The sequence below is a fragment of the Acinonyx jubatus genome, chromosome A1 (genome assembly GCF_027475565.1).
Source record: "Acinonyx jubatus isolate Ajub_Pintada_27869175 chromosome A1, VMU_Ajub_asm_v1.0, whole genome shotgun sequence".
Classification (NCBI taxonomy): Eukaryota; Metazoa; Chordata; class Mammalia; order Carnivora; family Felidae; genus Acinonyx; species Acinonyx jubatus.
The window spans coordinates 195,359,601-195,382,064 of record NC_069380.1 but is presented as its reverse complement, the minus strand read 5'-3'; the positions used below and the strand labels follow the sequence as shown (position 1 = coordinate 195,382,064).

The 22,464-nt window shown below is 42.1% G+C and overlaps 2 protein-coding genes across 8 annotated transcripts in view; one reads left to right on the top strand and one right to left on the bottom strand.

Annotated features, from left to right (window-relative positions):
* Positions 1-9,913, bottom strand: part of LOC106981671 (sperm-associated acrosin inhibitor-like) — a 117,445-nt gene extending 107,532 nt beyond the window's left edge. Inside the window, exon 1 of the mRNA XM_053200641.1 lies at positions 9,322-9,913. The gene's annotated coding sequence lies outside the window, so the exon portion shown is untranslated. The remainder of the gene's footprint in view (positions 1-9,321) is intronic.
* Positions 9,914-10,073: 160 nt separating this feature from the next.
* Positions 10,074-22,464, top strand: part of FBXO38 (F-box protein 38) — a 56,531-nt gene continuing 44,140 nt past the window's right edge. For 3 of the 7 annotated variants that reach the window (XM_053200610.1, XM_015079805.3, XM_027076622.2), the window contains exons 1-2: positions 10,074-10,225; positions 18,774-18,964. In XM_053200610.1, coding sequence (XP_053056585.1) covers positions 18,837-18,964 — 128 coding nt within the window. In that variant the 5' untranslated portion in view covers positions 10,074-10,225; positions 18,774-18,836. Of the gene's footprint in view, positions 10,226-14,331; positions 14,487-17,092; positions 17,133-18,773; positions 18,965-19,277; positions 19,367-22,464 lie in introns of those variants that run through there. The other 4 variants (XM_053200591.1, XM_027076632.2, XM_027076640.2 and 1 more) reach the window with 4 other exon arrangements.

Below are 22,464 nucleotides of genomic sequence, written 5' to 3'. Positions count from 1 at the left end.
AACACTGACCAAAGAGACACCAAAACACAATGGAGCACTCTAAGGTGAGATGACGGTACCCCAAATGACACTGCTGTTTAACAGAATACTCCTGACCCCACAGCTCAGGCTCCCCCTACCTTTTCCTCAACCCAGAATGACATGTGAATCACCAGCTGCCAGGTTCTACTTGACTCCCTACCACCATAAGCATCTTCTTCCCTTTTCTGGAGACTCTTCATTTCCATCCCCATTGTCAATCACTATCCCTTACTGATGGCAAGGTCAGTCTGATCTCACGATCTAAAAACAAAACAAAACACCTCATTTTCCCTCCTTGGTCTTAAGGAATTTAAGAAACTCTAGTTCATTTCTCAGGTAAATCTAAGTCAAGTCTCTCTTGGTCAAACCTAATGATTTTTAAGTAAAGTAGTACTATTCTCAAAACAGGCATTTAAAATATATGTGTGGGCAACTTTTGTTTGTCACAAAGACTGGAGTGGTACTACTAGCATTTAGTGGGCTAAGACTTTGTAATGCACTAGAGAGTCCCTCGTGGTGAAGAACTGACCCATCCAAAATGCCACTAGTGCTCCTATTGAGAAACATCTCACCCATAGATGGAAAGCATCATATCCAGCCTTGCCTCTCTCCACGCCCACACCAGTAATTGGTAATCAATGACCGTACACTCCGCTGAGCTTGATGTGGCCTCAAAATCTTTCTCAACATAACAATCCGGGCATGCCTTGCCAATCAAATTTGGCATGGAAGCCAAAGCCTATTTTCCTTGTTAAGACTAAGGGAACTTCATGGCTCTTGACATGAAATCTTTACCTGGTACCTTAGTCCTATCCCATTTCCTATGCCTGTAGCCACGCCTTGGTCATCTGACTGCCCTCCCAGTCCTTCTAAGACAAGGATTCTGTCAGAGAGGTAAGCTCTGTGGTTGGGACCTTGCGCCACCCCACGTCCCTCTGACTAGATGCCAGCCTGCTAGCATTATCCCTCTTTAAAAAAAAAAAAAAAAAAAAAAGGCTTGCTCCTAGTGCAGTGAGTGAGCTACACCCTCTAGTGGGGAAACCACATGTAATATATCCACCTTTGGAAGAATAACACCCAAAAGAAAATCCAACTCAAAGTGACTGATGTAAAAAAAAAAAAAAAAAAAAGGAAAAAGAAAAAAAAAAGGTGTGTGTTGAGGGGAATTTCTATGGCTCCTGCACCTGAAAAGTCCAGAGGAATCTCTGAATCAGGCATTGCTAGATCAGAGTCTCAGAAGAAGTTGCCAGAAACATGAAAAAAAAAGTTGCCAGAAATTTTTCTCTCCATTTTTTTTTGACCCATCTGTGCTTTCCTTGATGTTGTCTTCATTCTCAGATAAACACTGACCACCACCCCAACCTCAACTCAAGGCAGTTCTAGAGTTACAGTTTCAGTAGCAGAGTTTCCCTTCCCTAAAACTTCTAATAAAAGACTTAAGTCTTGTTTGACTCGTTGAAATAAGATTCGTGACTCAGTCTACAAGCTGTGGCTACAAGCAAGCTTAATTCTTATTGGAATGGACCGAATTATAAGGCATGGCAGGAGCCAGGGGTGACGCAGCCCCATTATATGGACGAGAAGATGATAAAGAATTGTGCCCCAAAGTTGGGAATATTGAGGTACTAACGCCAGGATAAATGAATGAGAGTCAAGCAAAAACAACAGATGCGTTGACACTATCCTTTCTGGATGCCATCTTTCTCTCCCGAGTCTGAGGTTGTCCTCAGTCCTGTCCAAAACTCAGTGCACTTTTTTTTTTTTTTTTTTTTTTGCCTTTACTACAATTAACTACTTAGCATTTTTGTATCACAGTAACACTTTACCATCTTGGTAGAAAGCAAGGAAATGTCACCTAGAGACCTAAGCCTTCTGGAAAACATGCTTTCATACTCATACAAAATGATTTGACTTCCCATTCCACAAACCATGGGAGGTCTGGTAAGAGGACCCTAGGACCTTTATGTTCTTCCTACTTGCTCTGTATCCCTAATTTTGCAGAGTTCTCCATCAGTCCCTCATTTTGCCTTCTGATACTGACATCTCATCCCCTATCACTTTGGTGCAAGTTAGACCCTCCCCACCTTCCTTCATTCCACAAGCACTTTCAAGACGATTTGGGGTAACAAATGTTTTGTGAAGGTTTAAGATAGTAAAGGAGGACAAGGGCTAGCAATCAGAAAATTTATCAGGATTCTTTTGGTTAAGAGTGATAAAACTCCAGCTGCAACTTAGCTTAGGCTAAATAAGAAATGTGTGGGCTCATGCAATTAGGAGGATTCAGGGTGGGTCTTTTTAAAAATATTTTCTTTACTTTGAGAGACAGAGTGAGCAGGGTAGGGGCAAAGGGAGAGAGGGAGAGAATCTTTTTTATTACAGAGCCCGACACAGGGCTTGAACCCATGAACCATGAGATCATGACCTGAGCTGAAGTCAGTCACTTAACAGACTGAGACACCCAGGAGCCCTGAGACAGAGAGACAGAGAGAGAGAGAGAGAGAGAGAGAGAGAGAGAGAGAGAGAGAGAGAGAGAATCTTAAGCAAGCTCCATGCCCAGTGCAGAGCCCGACATGGGGCTCAATCCCACAAACTATGAGGTCATGACCTGAACTAAAATCAAGATCCGATGCTTAAATGACTGAGCCACCCAGGTGCCCCCACCCCTCCCCACGGTAGTCTTAATTCATGCATAGCCACAGACTTAAACAATACCAAGAGTCCATCCATGCCCTCTGCTAGGCTTTAATTACACGCTGGTTTCATCATCTCCCATAGACTCTATCTACGTGAGGAGATAGTGGCTGCTACCTCCCATGTCATATGTCCTTACAGTCAAAAGGAAAAGGGTTGGGGGTGGGAAGCAAGGAATGCTGGGACCCAGTCCTATCAATATGCAATTACAATCCCCAGATATGAGAAATCAATTTTTTTTACGTGATTAAGTGTCTGATAATCCCCAAAAGATGAAATGTGAACATAAAAATGAAGATAAAATTATATCTATATTACTATTTTGTGTTAAAAGAAAGTCTATAAATAATTGGCATTTAAACTATTTGTCATATTTTAAGAAAATCTAGCATATTAAAGAATGTGATGGATGAACCTTATTCCAATTTGAAGTTTTTAATTGAGTATTGATTTGAACTTAGAATTTTAAGTTGAAAGAATAAGAATTTATTAAGACTGTAAATATTATTAGCATTCTGAGAAGCTGTCATTTGTCATATTTATGATGTTTATATAAATTTGTTTATTAATTTATGTATTAACATATACTATATATATAAAACTATATATATTTACGTTTATGTAAGTTGTTATTTGCCATATTTATATGTTTAATTGGATAGAATTATAACATTTATTTGGAAAGGTTTTGTTTGCCAAGCAATTGAAGCACTTAAAAGGAAGAATTGAGTATATTAGATTTATCCATGCATTCATGAATTCCTTCATTCAACAAAACTTACTGTGTGCCCACCCTCCATGTGTTTATTTTTTATTTTTAATTTTTTAAGTTTATTGATTTATTTTTGAGAGAGGAAAAAAGAGAAAGAGAAAGGAAGGGAGAGAGAAAATCCTAAGCAGGCTCCACGCGGTCAGTTGAGCTGAAATGAAGAGCCAGCTGCTTAACCGACTGAGCCACCCAGGTACCCCCTGATGTGTTTATTTTTGAGAAACTGATTCACCTCTATGCTTATTTGTCTGTCTTCCCTTACCATACGGAAGGGTGAAACACACCCACTTGTCATCACAATTGTTTCCTTGCTCCTCGTCCAATACCTGGCCCCAGAGCAAGCACTCAGGAAATATATACTGAATGAATGAATGAACTATGTCAGGACCAAAATGCAATCAGCTTTTAAAAACTACAACTGTTCTCTCCCTGTTACCTTTTGAATCGAAGGACCATTGACTTCTGTCCCAGTATTGGGTTCACCTAGATGGGCCCAGCTCGCTGGCATTTTCCATTTCTTTCCTTGTAATCCTGAATGACATTCACCTTCTGCCTATAGGGAGGTAACTTGTTCATTCAGCTAAGATGAGGGGGAGAATCACAGGACAGGCAAGGGGAAACAGTGAGTCCTGTGTGCAGCTGGGACATACTATCTGTGAAGGGAAACGAAAATGAAATGGTAGACTACAACCAATGTGTACTGGGCCTTGGATGTCTGATTAACAAGTTACATATGCATACTCAAATTCAATCACAAAGAAGCCACTGACATAATCCACAGGATACTTTAGGAAGATCAATCAGATTGCCACTTGGAGAAAAAATTATGACTGTACAATTTAGTAATTAGGGATATGGGTTTTGAAGTCAGCTCAAATTTCACAATGATTCTTTGCAATTTCCTAGCTGTGTGACCTTTAGCAAAATACTTAACTTCTCTGAACCGGAGCTGTGTTACTTATAAAATGGAGTAAGTGATACGTAGGCCCCAGAGTTCACTGGACTAAATGTGATGATGTACTTAAATGATTGGTAGAGTGACATTATGATTAAAAGAATCCAAAACCTAAACCAAAACAAACACAATAAAATTAAGACTTTGCAGGGGAGAGGCTAAAGCCAGGATGATCAGACACAATTAAGAAGTAGTGACACAGAAGCCCATAGGGGGTGCAAACGAGGTGTTTGCAGTCATTTCCAGTGTAGCTGCAAAATGCTTAGACTCACTTAGTGCCTGCTGTGCTGCTGGGCATCGTGGCATTCTCCTGAACTGTTCTTTGTACATGATGTCTCCCAGCCTGCCTAGGAGCAGAGACTGTTTCCTGGTCCTCTCTGCGGCCCTGATGTCTTATTCCCAGGTCCCATGCAGTCTTTAGTAAATGTTGGCTGATCGTAAATAGTTTTTGACATTTCAAACACTTTTCTGAAGAGGAACTTCTTTACTCTCATATCTAGAGATCAGGCTAAAAGATCTGCACTGGATGTAGTTACAGGGAAAACACAACACGAGTCATTGTAAGAAGAAGGCTTGTTGAGTTCCCCAAGTTTTGACCTTAATCTTTACACTTTCCTGTGACATAACTTTGATCTGGTGCAGTTTGGCCCAAATTAAAAATAAAAAGCAAAGGCTTTATTGCTTAATGCTTAACTCAGAGCTCATGCTTACAAAAGCTTCCCATGCAGGTTTTTCCTTCTCCCTCTTTTCCTTCCTTCCTTCCTTCTCATTCTTTCTTTCGTGGTTTGTTTTGTTTTGTTCTGGTTTGGTTTGGTTTTGCCTAATCTACCACCTTGTGTTTGGTTTTGAAATTGCAATTCTCTATTCACATACCTATGTGAAACATAACATCCTTTCATAGGCTTTACTTATTAACTTGGGAAAGCGTAAAATGCTTTGAAAGTGAACTTCAGAAATATTACATGCTAAGGTTCAGCACTTGCAACTTCAACTATACATGAGAAGGAAAAGAGGCCTCTGGACAATCAAATAATACCAGGTAAGTTTTGTGGAGTTTTTGCTGCATGCCAGGTACTGTTCTAAGTGGATTACAAATGTTACCTCACAAAAACACAAACGAGGGCAAAGATATGGAGAAACGGAACCCTCGTGCACTGCTGGTGAGAATGTAAGATGGTGCGGCCACTATGGAAAAACTAAAAATAAAACTGCCATATGATCTAGAAGAGATACTTGCTTACTTACGTTTACTGAAGCATTATTCACAATAGACGGGAGGGAGAAACAACCCAAATGCCCATCAATGGATGAATGGACAAACAAAATGTGGTATATACATACTATGGAATGTTATTCAACCTTAAAAAAGAAATTCTGATACATACCACATCATAGATGAACCTTGAAGACATTATGCTAAGTGAAAGTAACCAGACACAAAAGGACAAATATTACGTGATTCCACTTATATTAGGTATCTAGACACAAGAAGTGGAATGGTGGGCTGGTGGGGGGGGGGGGGCGCAGGAAGTTGTTTAGTGGGTACAGAGCTTCAATTTGGGAAGATGAGAGAAGTTCTGGAGGTGGATGACAGTAAGAATTGCACAAAAATGTGAATATATTCTTTTTTTCTTAAGTTTATTCATTCATTTATTTATTTAAATGTTTATTTATTTTTGAGACTGAGAGAGACAGAGCACGAATGGGGGAGGGGCAGAGAGAGAGGGAGACACAGAATTGGAAGCAGGCTCCAAGCTCTGAGCCATCAGCCCAGAGCCCGACGCGGGGCTCGAACTCACGGACCGTGAGATCATGACCTGAGCTGAAGTCGGACGCTTAACTGACTGAGCCACCCAGGCGCCCCAAAGTTTATTTATTTTTGAGAGTGAGGGAGCAATTGGGGTAGGGGTAGGGGTAGAGAGAGAGGGAGAGAGAGAATCCCAAGCAGGCTCTGCGCCATCAGTGCAGAGCCCAAGGTAGGGCTTGAACTCATGAAACTGTGAGATCATGACCTGAGCCGAAGCCAAAAGTCGGACACTTAACCAACTGAGCCAACAGGCACCCCAAAAACGTAAATATTCTTAATGCCACTGGACTCTACACTTAAAAGTGGTTAAAATGGTAAATTTTATGTTGCATGTATTTTTATACAATTCAAAAAAAAAAAAAAAAACATGTAGGGGCACCTGGGTGGCTCAGTCAGTTAAGCATCTGGCTCTTGATATCAGCTCAGGTCTTGATCTTGTGGTCGTGAGATCAAGCCCCACATCAGTTCCATGCTCAGTGTGGAGCCTGCTTGGGATTCTCTCTCTCTTCCTCTCTCTCTGCCCCTCCCCTGCTCATGCATGTGTGCATTCTCCTCTCTTTCTCTCAAACTAAATAAATAAACATTAAAAAAAACATGTAAAGAATCATTCATGTGTAGACTCAAATACCTGTATTGCTGGGTCTACCAGACTTCCTTTCTGATACTTGTGCTCATAAAATCTACATATGTTCCCCTCCCCAAATTAAAAATAAACAAATGAGGTGGTGTGGTAAATTAAAGATGGCCACAAATTCTTTGCCACTCCTTCAATTAAGAGGTAGAGTCTCAGGGCACCTGGGTGGCTCAGTCGGTTAAGCAGCCGACTTCAGCTCAGGTCATCATCTCTCGGTCTGTGAGTTTGAGCCCTGCGTCATCGGGCTCTGGGCTGATGGCTCAGAGCCTGGAGCCTGCTTCCGATTCTGTGTCTCCCTCTCTCTCTGCGCCTCCCCCGTTCATGCTCTGTCTCTCTCTGTCTCAAAAATAAATAAACGTTAAAAAAAAAAAAGAAAAAAAAAAGAAGAGGTAGAGTCTTATTTTTCTTCCCTTGAATTTAGGCTGGCTTAGTGTCTTCTTGACCAATAGACTGTGACAGAAGTCTGGGACCCAAGGCTAGATCTGGGATCTAGCTGCTTAGAACAGCTCACTCTCTGCATTTTCTGTCTCTGAGAGCTCCCTATCAGGGCACAATGGCTTTGCTGTGAGAAACCCAAACTAGAGAAAGAGACCATGAGCAGGCCCTCTGATGCAGAGTTCTAGGCAAGTCCCTACATGGCTTCTGGCCTGAATTGCCAATAACGTGACATTCATTTGAGCCTGAAGCTAACTGCAATTTCAGTTAACATCTGACTGCAAGAGTGTAAGAGGCCCCAAGCTAGAACTGTCCAACCAAGCCCAGTCAATCCACAGAATCATGACAGATCATAACAAGTTGTGTTAAACCACTAAATTCTGCAGTGTTTTTGTTATGTAGGTACTATGACGATGTCCATTTCTACTGGAGAAACCTGAAGCTGAGAGCTGAAACGCTGGCTCATAGTCTCTGTGCCAGTAAGCAGAGGAACTCACACTTGAACGAGATCTTTCTAAACTTCTAAAATTGTAAAGCCTGCATTCTGACTACTGAATACACAGATTCTCAGTTGAAACAGCTGTAAAAAAGGATATGCTTCTCAAAAAATCCTGTTTAAATTCGTAGCTGAGTTCTACCACATTACTCAACTCCAAGGGTAATGTGGATGACCCCGATGTGCATGGTACCCTCCTGCTGTTGTGTGTTACACAGGCTCCATAGCCATAAGAAGTGGCCCTGAACAAACCCTGTCCCCTCTCCCCAACCAGGGCTTGTCCTGTTAAGTGTTAAACCTTCTAACAAATGCTAGGCCCTTGTCTAAGGGCCTAAGAAATTTCAAGGGAGAAGAGAGATTGGTGCTAGAACCTACGAGCCTATGAGAAGTAGAGGCATTTAGAAATTTAATTAAAAAAGAAAAACCCTTCAGGGGTTAAGGGCCATTGAGTGTAGGGCAGATTTCCCTGTAGAGGTCAGAGCACCTCTGAAAATGCCACTGTAGGAGAGCAGGGCACACTAGCTCAGGACTCTAATAAAAACCCGTATCACTAAGGAACAGAAAAATCTTGGAGCTGAAGGGATGCATATGTTCTACCTTCACATGTTAAAACTAAACTAGTTTTTTAAAAAAAAATTTTTTTTAACGTTTATTCATTTTTGGAAGACAGAGAGAGACAGAGCATGAGCAGGGAAGGGGCAGAGAGAGAGGGAGACACAGAATCAGAAGCAGGCTCCGGGCTCTGAGCGGTCAGCACACAGCCTGACGCGGGGCTCGAACTCACGGACCGCGAGATCATGACCTGAGCCGAAGTCGGCCGCTCAACCGACTGAGCGACCCAGGCGCCCCACTAAACTAGTTTTGATGTCTAATTATACACAGCAGGCACTCATAGCACTCAACAAACATCTCTATTTAGCATTTATGTAGTTATGCTTTTGTCTCCTTTCTAAATTTGAAGTAGGAAACATAATCTTATTTGTATTTCTAGTCCCACCATGGTACTTTTTGCCACAGGAAGAATGCTAACCAAACGAAGGAATATATTCAAACAGTCATCCCATTTGCACTGAAGTAAACCTTATTGGATCCCTTGTATCTATGCCGGGCTCAGTGCTAGGCACTTCCATATAGGATTCCTATTTGTTTTTCTAGACAATCCAGAACACCGAAAAGGCCACGGTTTGTGTTAGTGTCTCAGTTCAAATACGAAAGAAACTGACGGAAGCGACTACTTTCACTTACAGGAAGAATGCAATACGAAAGCCGGGATTAAGATGAACAGTGTACAAATAGAACGAGGTTTTGTTTTTTTCTTCCCAGAGCCCTAAATCAGGACACACGGTTTTAACACATGGAATGGCACCCAGCAAGAACTGTGTCTGCCAAGACAAGCTGAAACCTGTGATTACAAACCGTAGTAGGGAAAGAGAAGACACCAGGTTTGGTATTAAGAAAAGACTAGCAAGAAGCAGGAAGCCCCCCCACCCCCACCCATCCCAAGTTTGTTTACCTTGTCCATCTTCAGTGCTTTCTGCAGCAGAATCGTCTAGTCTGCCCCGTGTCTGGTCAAACTGCATCTCCTACGGTTTCAACGCACACTAGCTTTCCTGAAAGGTATTTGTATCTATTGTAATGTAGGTATTTTAGTTCATTTTAGTCACATGCATGCAGAGGCAAGAACGTGGGATCTGGAAGGTAAAAATTTGCGTTTCAGTCCACCTGTGTGATATTAACCTCTCTGAGGGTAATTTTCAGCCATTAAACAAAGACACTGATTCCTGCCCGTATGTGAGAGCGCTAGGCAGTTCTTAATGAGACACTCATACGCGACCCTTTTAGAAACTGTAAAATACTGTTCATTATGTGCAGAAACAATGTCCCCAAGGTAGAGAAAAACTAATTTAACAGTAACATCGTTAACTTTCCCCCACAACTCCTCCCACCCTGCCCCGCCGGCAAAAAAAAAAAAAAAATTTTTTTAGCTAGACGAATTCTGGAAAATTCTCTACTGGGATGCAGTCGTTTTGCAAATGGCAACACGAGGTCCAAAGGCTTATCAGAGACCGCCAGGCACGGGCAGAGCGAGGTGCAAACCACAGGGTCCTGACGGCCTCCCCACTGGCCCCCGGCGTCAGACTCTAGGCGCTTCCGGCGCGGCGACGCTGTCCCGGTAAAGATGGACTGACGCCAGCGCCCTCACAAACCGCCACGCGTAACATGGCTGCCGAGACTAGACGCCTGCGTCCCACACCCAACATGGACAAGGGGAACGGGCCCAGCCCCGGAAGGCAACCCCCCGGAAATGCCTGAGCGGCGGCGGAAGCGGAAGCGCCGCGGCGGTGGGGGCCGCGGGAAGTGTCTGTAGCGTTTCTCCCTCCCTCTCAACCACAATAACAGACGGAGGGCCGGCGTAGGTGAGGCGGCTGTCGAGAGGGCCCGGGGACCGGCGGCGGGCCGCAGAGCCGGGGGTGTGGGCGGCGGGACGGAGGCGGCCGGATAGGGGCTCCCGGGCTCCCGACCGCCCGGGCTCTCGGTCTCGGGCCCCTTTCAGGCCTAGAGCGTCCCGGAGAGCAGGGATTGGATTTGTGGTGCTTGGCCTTGTAGGCCCTGTTTGCGGGGCTTGCTTACCTTGTCCACACCTGGCCCAAGATTCTAGCCTACAAAATTCTCTCTGGGTCTCGATTTCCTCAGGATAGGGGCGGACTGGGGGGTTGGCCTGGACAACTTATGGGACCCCCATCCCACCCCGGGTGTCACGAATTCTACGATTTTTACGTTGTCAGTGTTTCAACCGGTAAATTAAGGAAGCCCTGTAGTCAGCGTACTGAGGGGGTGTCCCTGAGCAAGACGCAATGAATACGTCTTTGAGAGGCAGCCAGCCCTAGGATCAGGAGCCTCAAATTCTGGTCTTACCCCGTCCACCGACTCAACTGTGTGACCTTGCCCAGGCCCATCACTCTCTCCGTAGCACCGTTTGCTTATCTGTCAAGTGAAGGTGTTGGTTGCCTCTGATGCTTCTCTTAGCTCTGAAAATCAGATTCTCAACTCCCTTTAAAGGAGTCTTTCCTTAGAGACAGACCTGAAAAGCTTGTCTTCCCTGTCTCCTGTATAGCCTGGAGTTGCCTGATAAGAGACGTCTACCGTGTTTCTTTCCAGACACCAGACTGGCCGAGGGCACCTGGGTACTTAGGAAGGCTCTTGTGCAGTGGGAAGCTCTGTCCTGATGGCTTGGGTCTATACATCTATACCCGCAGTGTGAAAACACCCCTGTGCGAAAAACGGGAGACCTCGTTTTTTTTCTTAAAGCTGCTATTAACTTGCTGGCACTTTGGACAAATTCCTTCTGACTCTCTTGACTTGAAAGTTCTCATCTGGCAAATGAGAGCGTAGGATTAGGTTACTGGTTCGTAATCCTCCTTCCCATACTCTGAGCATAACTGAAGAGTAAAATAATGGCTCTTGTAAGGCCATGACTTTCTGGGAGAGGAAAGAGATGGGGTATGGAAAGCTACACATTGTGTAGTCCCATAGATTGAAATGTCTGCGCTTCTAATTTTTAACTTATGACAATTTCTGGCTTAGGTGATCCCTAAGGCTCCTTACCTGCTTTTAAAATTTGTAGTGCTGTGATTCTTATGTTCTCTCAGGGCAAAGAATAAATTTTTCGTGTGTGTTTGTTTAAATGAATGTGTGCCTGGAGGTACACACTTTAGTGGAAAAGATACTAAGCCATAGCATGGGAAAAAAAGAAAAAAAACTCGGTTTCAGTAAGGTGAAGTGACATAGTAAAAATACAATTGGTCTTGCACTGGAGTTCAAGACCTGTATCCTTGCTTAAGCGTTGGTACTTTCTGACTTTGTGTCTTTGGACAAGCCAGCTTACATCTCTGGGCCTCACTTTTCTTTATCTGGAAGATGAAGGGTTGGACTGGATGATTCCTAGACCCTTTTGACACTATAATTCCATTTGTGTTTGTTTTCGGACCAGCTTGGTGGGTGTGGTGTGGCATTTCTTTAGGCAAGAGAGACTATCCTAGGTAGTAGACACAGAATGTTTATGATGTTAGGAATGGGGTCATATTAAGTGATGCGCAAGATTGTTTTGATACGAGCAAGCTGAAGCCAATAAAGAAAGGCATTAGAACCTGAAGGGCAGGAAAGCCCCTGACCAGATGGGATGATTGAGGACATTGGGAAGTTTTAAATGTGAGAAAGGTATTTTTAATGAGGGCAGTGAAGACTAAGACTGCATTCTAAGGCTACGTTTCACAGGAAGAACGACTCCGTCACCATCTAGCACTTAGTAGGTAGTAAGTGAATGAGGAGATAGACGGATGAACGGATAGCAGCAATCAAGAATGGAAGGAGTTTCAGGGCGCCTGGGTGGCTCAGTTGGTTAAGCGTCTGATTCTTGGTTTCAGCTCAAGTCATGATCTCAGAGTTTCTGGAGTTCGAGCCCTGCATCTGGCTCTGCACTAATAGTGCAGCTCCTGCTTGGGATTCTCCCTCTCTGTCTCTCTCTGCCCCTCCCCTGCTTGCGCTCTCTCTGTCTCTCAAAGTAAATCAATTAATTTAAAAAAAAAATTTTTAAAAAGGAGTTTCTCCATAGAATTCTTATTTAGATACAGAATGAAGAATTGGTTCAGTATTAGGAAAATTTTGTAGAAGAAGAGATCTCTTAAGTTTTCTGTTTAGTTGTAAGGTAAGTTGGTTTATCTTTGCCCTGTCCAGTGTGTTAATAAGAGATAAAACACATACCCGGGAGGGCCTCGTGTGATCTGAGGAAAGGAGTAATTAGTAGAGTAAGTCAGGGATGGAGGAGGATGTTGGCGAGATGGTACAGGTATAGGAAGATTTTTAGTTGTGACATTTAGGGAGTGAAGGAGTGGATTGATACAGGACTTTTATAGATACCAGCAACTGTCAGAATTGTGAATGTGTTAAAATCTCTCCAGAGGTTCTAATCCTTAATAGAGGATTAAAAGGAAAAGAACTTGATTTTGCAAGCAAGCAAATGTTGGTGCTTCCCCGTAAGAGGTGGAGATAGCCTTGAGGGTCAAGGATTAAAAGAGAGGGGTAAATTTGGGAGCAAAGAGAATGAACTGAATTAGTAGAGGATAGTGTAGTTCTGTTTGGGAAGAAAGGAGTTTTGAACCTACAGGCTGGAAGAAGAGCAGACCTAAGAGAAATTGTATTACAGCAAGACCCTTGGCTTAAAGAGTACACACAGACAACTCGGGTTTACTACTTGGAACGTACTTGTACCGCCAGGATGAAAAAGATGCTTCTGGTAGCTAAGGTCTGCTAAACAGCCAGCCACAGAATGTAGCATCCCCAGGACTGCTGAGGGCTGTTGAGTAGGAGCCTACATTAGAAGGACCACAAACCCTGATTTGTGGAGGAGGGTGCAGTCAGCAGCATTTCTGTCAGAGCGTCCAGAAGCCCATCTCAGAGCAGTGGCCAGTCTCTGGAGTGCAGAGAAACAGCCGAGGTACGGAGCCTGACTTGATGTAGGTGTAGTGTAGGCTGGGAAGTCCGAATCCCAGCCTGAATCCTGACGCTTAATACATATTCTGGGGCCACTGACTTCTCTTCCCTGGTTCTGTTTGTCCCATCTGAAAATTGAGGGAGCTGGTCTTAGGTAGGGACCTCTGGGTGAGCTTTGATGTGTCTGTGAAGTCCCCAAGATTGCATATGAAATTCATCATGCACAAGTCTGGGTATGTTTTATTTTCCTCTCGGGGAGAAGATGTGCAGCTTTCACCATAGTCCCAGAAGGGTTTGTGACCCACAAAAAGTTAAGAACTGCATGACCAGGTGGTCTCTGAGGGCCCCTTCAGCTTTGACATTCTGGGATTTTGTACTTCTGTCAGAATGACATTTTAAAGTCTGAGCCTCCAGAACTTGCTAACCCTAGAAATAACACCTGGTGCTGCAAAATATATTCTTCACATATGGTTACTCACCTGTTACTTATACTTCCCTCTCCCTTACCCTCTGTGACTCTTCTGCTAGGCCCGCATCATTGCTTCATCTTTACGTACTGTTGATAATAGGATTTTCCCTCCTTTCCTCTTTTCCGTTTAACCCGCTTCTGCTTTGCACCTTTCCTACCTCGTTGAGTTTCTCAAATGGCAAATGATGATATGTTGGATATAGGGGTAGGAGGAAACCCAAGACGTGGAAGTCTAGTTTTCTATTCTCACTTGCTTTTATCCCTCATCCCACTAAAAGAAAAGCAATTAAGAAGAGAGAGTGCACCTACAAGAGAGACAGCATCATCACTTGGATTTTGCTGGTCTTACATGGTGTTTTCTTCTCATACAGGGATACCAGGCCTCTGTTTCTCTCAGCATAGCCTGGCTAGTATTTCACTGAAATGGAAGATGAGGCCAACCTTCGTTGAAATAATTTTGTTGTCCTCTGTAGAGTTGGAGTGGTGATAGTACTCAAAATAAATGAGTCCTTTAATGAGGAATCTTTTTATCTCCTGGATATTTCTAGGGGCACCTACTTGGAGGAGGAGAGGACTGATGGCTTTCCTCTGGCTGTGGGTCCTGACTGTTAAGCCCCTGGATGTAGGATGGAGATCTTATCTTTTACCCTAGTGTTCATCTTCACGGGTCCCCCACCAGAGGCTTAAGGCAGGGGAGTCACTACTCCACCTGCTGTCAAGTAGGTAGCTGCATGACTAAGTCTTCAACTCTAGGCACGATATGGAAAATGATGTACATAATTTCACCTAAAATGTTGTTAGTGCTGCTAATTTAGGCCCTTCAGTAGTTAGTGTTAACGCATACTATAAGTTAAATAGGTTTTTGTGGGCTTGCTGGGCACCTGATCTCTGCATAATGTATGCAATCATACCTGTGAGTATTTTTTTCTGAGTTCTAAACAAGTGAACTTCTATAAACTCAAAATTAAGGTGAAGTCTGTTTCCTTTAAAACTTCAAGTGCAGGTTGTGCACTGAGGCTACTAAACCTGATTCCCACAAAATCACAGCTTGCAAAATAATAGGGAACAGCAAAAGGTGGAATCATAAGAAGAGGGTATAAATTGTTAGTGGTGTGGATTTGGTAGAGGAAAAAAAAAAGGGGGAGGAAGGCTATGAAAGATTTGTGCTTAAAGGATGAAAATCAAGAACAGGTATTCATGAAAGGTTAGAGTTGTCCAGATCCTTAAAAGTGAATCATGTGCTAAAATATAATAGCTGGGAAATTCATCCATGGTTGGGTTGGTTGAAACTGGTTAATAGTCTCCTTGAGGCATTTGTAGGTGCAGATAGCTGTTTCTTTTGTGTTTAATCCTATGGATTAAAATTGGACTGCATTTTTGTCAGGGTTAGAAGCTCGTTGCTAAGATCATTGAGTGCTGCCATAGCAAACAGAGTGCTCATAGGACCATGAAATGGTTCTTAGCAGCCTTGAAGCTACTGGATGCCTCTGGAATAATGGAAAGAATGATGGATGTTCATACATCAGATATTTGAGGATTTATTGTGAGCAAAGACTTGTCTTCACCTAGAAGTAGGAGATTTGAGATTCTTTTCTTGGCAGAACCGTGGCCAAGAAAATACTACACAAGTTTTTATAGGAGAAGCATATGCTGAGTGTCACAGGGAGCTCAAAAGAGGAGGTGAGTAGTTTTCACAAAGGACTTAACCTTTAAGCTAGATTTTGAAAGCAGGTTAGTGGTGTTTTAGGCAAAAAAATGGGGAGGGAAGGACAGCTAGTCAGAGTTAATAGCTAACTGGGAATGAAAGATGAATGTTTGGGGGCCCTGAGGACATTGGTGTGGCTGGAGTGAGTGTCCTGAGGAACAAGGGCTAAGGATTGAAAGATAAGACTGGGAAGGTGCTGTGAGACTAGATGGGAAATATTTTACCCTATGCAAACTAGGATTCCTTGCAGGCTGATTTGGGTGTTTTTGGTTTTGTTGTTTAAGAGGTTTAATGTACAAAACAAATTAAATTTTCAAATAATGGAGAAGAATATATGGAAAGTAAAAATCTCTTCTCCTTTCCTAACCCTCTGTTCTCCCCAAGGGTAACCAGTGTTATTATTTTGTTGTGGGACCTTCCAGAAATGTCCCATGCAAACACAAGCATATTTGTCCTTTTTCTCTTATGCAAATAAGGTCATACTTTCTGCATAACCTACATCTTGCTTTTTCCACTTAATATGCAATCAGAAGAATGTTTTAAAAAGCTCATTCTGCTTTCAACGTGGAGTATGATACGTTAAGCATTTATTCAGCAAATTACTTACTGTGGGCGTGCTGTGTGGTAGGCTTTGCTCCAGGCTCCAAGGAGATCATTGAGGAAGCCATTGCAGTCGGCCAGGTGAGGATTGATAGAGGCCTGAAGGCCCGCAGGCGTGGTTGCAAGAGCAGTCTTTGAGACTGATTTCAAGGTTTCTCATTTGAGCATCTGGTAAACTAGAGTAGGGAAAGCAGGTGTGTGTGTGTGTGTGTGTGTGTGTGTGTGTGTGAGTGACTGAACATGTTTTGGGTTGGGGGGTGGTTGTAGTTGTGGAGAGAGTTCAGGTTGGGCATAATATTTTTGAAGGATGTTCGAGATTCTGAGATGAAGGTTTCTCATAAGCAGAGGAAGTAAAGGTTAGAGCTCAGAAGGGATAGCAACTAGAATACTTTTGTTTGTTTGTTTGTTTGTTTGAAATGTATTTGTAGTAGAGGAAGCCCCAAGAATGGATACAGTTGCCCCTGGGAGAAGAGGATTCTAGGGTGAATTGGCAAAGGAGACTGAGGAGTGGTCATGCAGGAATAAAGATGATCAAGAGAGTATTACATTGGGGAGAAGTAGTCACATGATGAGAAGTTTTCGTAGACACAGTGGTCAGCACTGGCCCATACTACAGATGGGTCAGGTGAGGGGAGCACGGAAGAGAGCCTGTGGGATTTCATGATGAGGAGATCAAAATAACCTTAGAGCAGTTTCAGCGCTGTCGTGAGATGGAAAGGTTCATTTTGCCAGAGGGGGCAGTGAATAGGAAAAGTTGGGCAGTGATAGAAACAGACGAGTGTATTTATAACTTTTTTTTGTGGGCAGTTCTCAGTACAAACTTTTCTGTCTCCAGAGGTCTGTTAGCCAAAATGGACGGTCAACATACAAATAAGCTTTTGAGAAAGCAAAAGAGATGTCATGAATTGAGAGCATGGTAGCTCATGCTCCTACTCTGCGGAATCCCTTAGGTCTGTACTGCCAGTTGCCTGTTGATACTCATCCACACAATTGTAAAGACATGGTGTTCTGGTTTCCTAGGCCATGGCTGAAGAGGCAACAAATTAGAGAGGGATTAGAGGTAGGGGTGTGTGTGTGTGTGTGTGTGTGTGTGTGTGTGTGTGTGTATGTAATGCAAGGGGAGCAAGCACACTGCTAACTGTCAGAAATTACAGGTGACCTGTCTGTGAGGGAAGAGACCAGAACACACACAGGCACAAGAAATCTTGAGGATTTGCTCAGCCTTGTAGTTTCCTCCCATTTACCGGTAGAGCAAAGGGTCCCCAAGAACCCCACAGACTTGCATAGTCCCTGAGGAGAGGCATCACGGAATCCTATTGATAAGCTCAGGTCATCAGGAAAAAGTTAAGCTTTTAATGAGTCTACTTTGTAGGAAGATAGAAGCATGCAGTCCACTTTAGCAAGTTTTAATAGTAAAGGATTACAATTAGGGAAAAGGAGAAGGTGGTGCACAAAACGGAGCAGTTACTAGAGATCCGCTGATTTGGAACTGCACTTCTGTGCATCACTGTGGCATGACGAAGGTTAGGCTGTGATCTAGAGTTCTCAGAGTTCGAGTCCAGGACATTTTTGAGAATGTTACCAATGATAATTGATAATGCTATTTAAAGGATACTATTTTCACATGGTTCCCTCTTATCCTGGTCAGCAAAATAAAACAAACCTCTGGGTGCTTGCTCATGTGACTTTAATTTGTCCTCCCGCCCCCCCCCCATCCTCTCCTTTTCCTCCCTCCTCCCCTCTCTTCCTTTACTAAAGTTTATTTTATTTTTATTTTATAAATTTTTATTTATTTTGAAAGAGAGGGAGAGAGAGCACGTGTGTGAGCTCAAGTGGGGCAGGGGCAGAGAGAGAGAGAGGAAGACAGAGATCGAAAGCAGGCTCCACACCATCAGTGCAGAGCCCAACGTGGGGCTTGAACCCACGAACTGAGATCATGACCTGAGCCGAAGTCTGACGCTTAACCGACTGATCCACCCAGGCACACCCCAAAGCTTATTTTAAAAACAAGCGAAACATACATTTGACACAAAAGTGAATTAACCTTTGTTCCTTAATGTTTACAGGAGAGGAAAAGGGTGGTTTTGTTCTCTCTCTGAAATTGCACATAAACAGTCTTTAGATTTTGAGCAGAAGGTCTGTAATTTTTATCAGATTTATGAAGGGTTCTGGGACCTACTTGTGGAGTCTAATCCCCTGACTTTATAGGGGGGAAAATGAAGAATTTAAAAGGTGACTCAAGTTCATAGAAGTAGTTTGGCAGATCCAGGACTAGAACCCAACAGTCCTCTTGTACCTTCTGTGTGAGGGATGGTCCTAGGGTTGGGAGCTCTGTAATTGGAAGGGTTTTGTTAACCTAGTTTAATGATCTTAGCTTACAGTGGAAGAAATTGATGCTTGGGGAGACTGAGTGAATTAGCTAGGAAGGAACAGAGTACAGAATAGAATGTAGAATCCTGATTCCTTGAATTATTTTTGCTTGTTCTAAATAATGCATTTTTATATTCTCTGCTGCTCTTCAGAAAAAGATGTTCTGTGGGTTTTGTGTAATGTTTTTATTAATTTGAATGTGGTCTGTGGGTACCCTTCTTTCTCTTTTCAAGTAAGCATGGTTTTACAAAAGTCTGTTTTATAGGGATAATTTCTGAGTTTGGGTTTGGTGTGCTTTATTTAGTCTACTCTATTCTCTGCTTGCTTTCAGGTGCTTTGCAGTCAAGTAACCAAGAGGGAAGATTTGCTCTTTGATACTGGAGATAACATAGCAATGGGTCCACGAAAGAAAAGTGTTAAAACATGTCTCATGAATAATGAAATCCCTGAGGAAACCATATCAGATGAAACAAAGGATTATATGAATCAACTTTCACATGAAGTGCTTTGTCATATTTTTAGGTAAGATTTTGTTTAGTTGATTTTTACCCACCTAGAATGTATAAGTAGGGGCAAATTCTGGAGCTGCACTCTCTATGTAGTCACTAGCTACATATGGCATTTAAATTTAAATGAAATCAAATTAAAACTCCAATTCCTCGGTTACATTGGCCCTATGTGTCTTGTAGCTACTGTGTAGGACAGCGTAGACATGAACGATAGAGATAACTTTTGTTGCGATAAGTTCTTTTGGACATCCATTCTCTAGACTATGTTAACATTCCAGACTTCTTGGAATTCTTATTGACTGATTTGTTGACTTTTGTTATTACAGTACCATGTGTGTACAACATAAGGCAGTGTTTCTGACTTTTTTGACTACAAACCACAGTGAGAAACATTTTCTTCATTATGCACATATATGTAAGTGATTGAAATAAAAGTTTCATGAAATGATACCCATCGTTACTATATGCAGTGCACACATTAAAGTTGTTTTGTGGTAAAGTTTTTTTCAAAAACAGATTTTTTGATTATGTTATTTTCCAGACTGCATTTTAACAACAAAGAAGTGAAAACAAAAACCTGTCATTCCAGTTTCCCCTGCTTGCTTCTGTCAGTCACTGTTCATTCAGATAAACAACCCTAATACACCTTGTCTCTGGAGTTGGAGACCTGAGTGTGAATCATGAGTCTTTGATTTACTTGCCTCGGACCAGCGATCAATAAAGATGTTACTGTAAGCATTCAGTGAGCTGATGCTTTTAAAGCACTCAGCACACTGCATAGCATAAGCGCTTAGTGAGCATTAGTGGTTATGTTGTGTTCTGCCTTTTTTCATATTGCGACGGGGTCTTCCTAATTAGCATCTTAGTCATTGACTATGACATGATAATTAACTTCTCCCTTGTGGTCTGACATCTGGATTGCTTCCAGTTTTTTTCCTTAAAAATTGCAATGGAGTTTTCCAAGCATTTGGCTTTTCCATTGTTTTATTTACCTTGAGGAAGTTTCCATACATGGAGTTCTTAGAAATGTTTTGAATTTTTAAAAATTACTGAATATTTGCCGATTAAGAAGTTTTTTTTTTTTTTAAATTTTTTAATGTTTATTTTTGAGAGAGACAGAGTGCAAGCAGGGGAGGGGAGGGGCAGAGAGAGAGGGAGACACAGAATGGAAGCAGGCTCCAGGCTCTGAGCTGTCAGCACAGAGCCCGACGCAGGGCTCAAACCCACGAACTGTGAGATCATGACTTGAGCTGAAGTCGGCTGCTCAACCGACTGAGCCACCCAGGCACCCCGAGAAGTTTTAAAATAATGATAGCAGAACTACTGTAGGGAACCACAGGTACCTTATTTTTCTTTTCTGACATGAATTTGTATTATTCTTTATCTTCCACAGATTGTTGTGTGACACTGTAGTTTTGTCAGTTCACTTCTGTCTGGGAATAGGTAACCCAGAATAACAGAATTTTTATAATGTAACAAAAGGATGCTAAAGTTCATTTGGCAGAAGGATGTCTGAAGTTTTTTCAGAAAAAGAGCCTAACCCTGCGATATGTACATATATAATCTAAAATATACAATAATTGAAGATTTGGTACTAGAGAAATAAATCACAGATAGTTGAGTAATATATATAGGTATATATATTATATATATAGGTATATATATGGATTCAAATATATATTCAGATCTAGTTTATGATAAACTTGGTATTCATATCAGTGAGGAAGAGCTGAGTCGATTCTTCAGTGATTATGTCATAACCCAAAAACCATTTGGAGAAAGTAATGAAAGTATGTTCTTCTCTCCCTTATCTGACAACAAATTCTAAAGGCATCAGTGAGTTAAATAATAACATTGTTAAAATCCTGGAAGAAAGCATAGGTAAAATTGTTTCTAGGAATATGTGTTAGATATTTGTTGAATAATGGCAGGACATATAAAAGAATTGGACCATATTTTAAGTTGAGAATGAATCAGATAACGTTTTGCAGTTTGAAAAGACTATTCAAATGGAAGAAATGGAATCAAGTGTCACATCTCTTCTAATACATTTTTTTTCCTGAGGGCAAATATGATGTAATCTTCATGTGATCACTGATCTATGTGTATTTAAAGGGATTGTAATATTTACTTAGGCATATACTTTGGATAACTAATCAGTGATTTGAGGCAAAAATTCTTTAGTGTGTAACTTGATTCAGAAAACAAATTGAGTATTTTTCATTGTTTATAAAACGTGGAGTCCTGTCATTTCTGAAAATTATCCTACTTATATCTGAGTTTTGGAGGCTGTAAGTTAGCTGTAATGCTTGTGTGTGTGCGTGTGTGTGTGCGTGTGCGCGCGCGTGCGTGCATGTGCACGCGCGTGTGTGTAAGTGTGTAAAATAAGGTTTGATTTTATTCTCTTTAAAGAGTTTAAAAGGGAAGCGGGAGAGTCCAGAGGTGGAAAAAAAATGGAGCAGAGAAATACTCAGCAGACACACTTAGACTTGTTTTTTAGAATTAGCTTAATTTTTAGGAATTAGAGTCAAACCCAACTATGTTGACATCCCTGCTCTTCCTTCCTCTTTCCTAGCTGTTGACTTTTTGCAGGTTAACTTTTGTGAGTTTGTTTTCCCACTTGTAAAATAGCACCTCCTGTATCAGTGGGAGTTCTAGCAGGAAACAGGGTACATACACTCAACCTCAGAATTTGAAGCTCATTTAATGAAGGGACGATTGAGAGAGGTTCATAAGGGGTGAAGAGTTCAACTAGGCGACTAGCGATAGCAGAAAGCCTTTGCCTATCATGTACTTTGGCCAAAATCAACTGCTAGCCAGAGTGATAGGGAACCCAGCCTAGCAGAGAAAGAAAGAAAAAGGTTGGGAGAGGGCAAATGAAGAACAAGCTACTTTGTAAAGTCGTGAAACAGTGACTATGGTACAGTGTCTGTGACATAATGTGAGCTCAATAAAGGGTAGTTTCTACCTTTTTAAAAATTTTCAATAATTTTTACTTATTGACTTTGAGAGAGAAGGGGGGAAGGGGCAGAGAGAGAATCCCAAGCAGAACCTGCTTGGGGCTCCATTACATGAACCCATTACATGACCTGAGCCGAAACCAAGAGAAGCTAAACTGACTGAGCCTCTGTTTTTACCTTTTTTTTTTTTTATTAATTAATTAATATAGACAGAGAGCAAGCAGGGTAGGGGCAGAGAGAGAGAGAGAATCCTAAGCAGGTTCCCCACGGCCAGCACGGAGCCCGATATGGGGCTCAAACCCACGAACCATAAGATCATGACCTGCACTAAAATCAAGAATCGGACACTTAACCAGCTGAGCCACCCAGGCGCCACTTTACTTAAAAAAAAAAAAAAAAAAATCATCATCATCATCATCATCTCGGTGTGCATGGAGAGGTGTTTAGGAAGAGAGAAAGATGAAATTTTTTGATCTTTCAAAATGCATATTGCTATTACTGAAAACAACAAAAGTAGAGGTTAGTTGAAAAGTTTCAGGTAGGAAGAGATAGC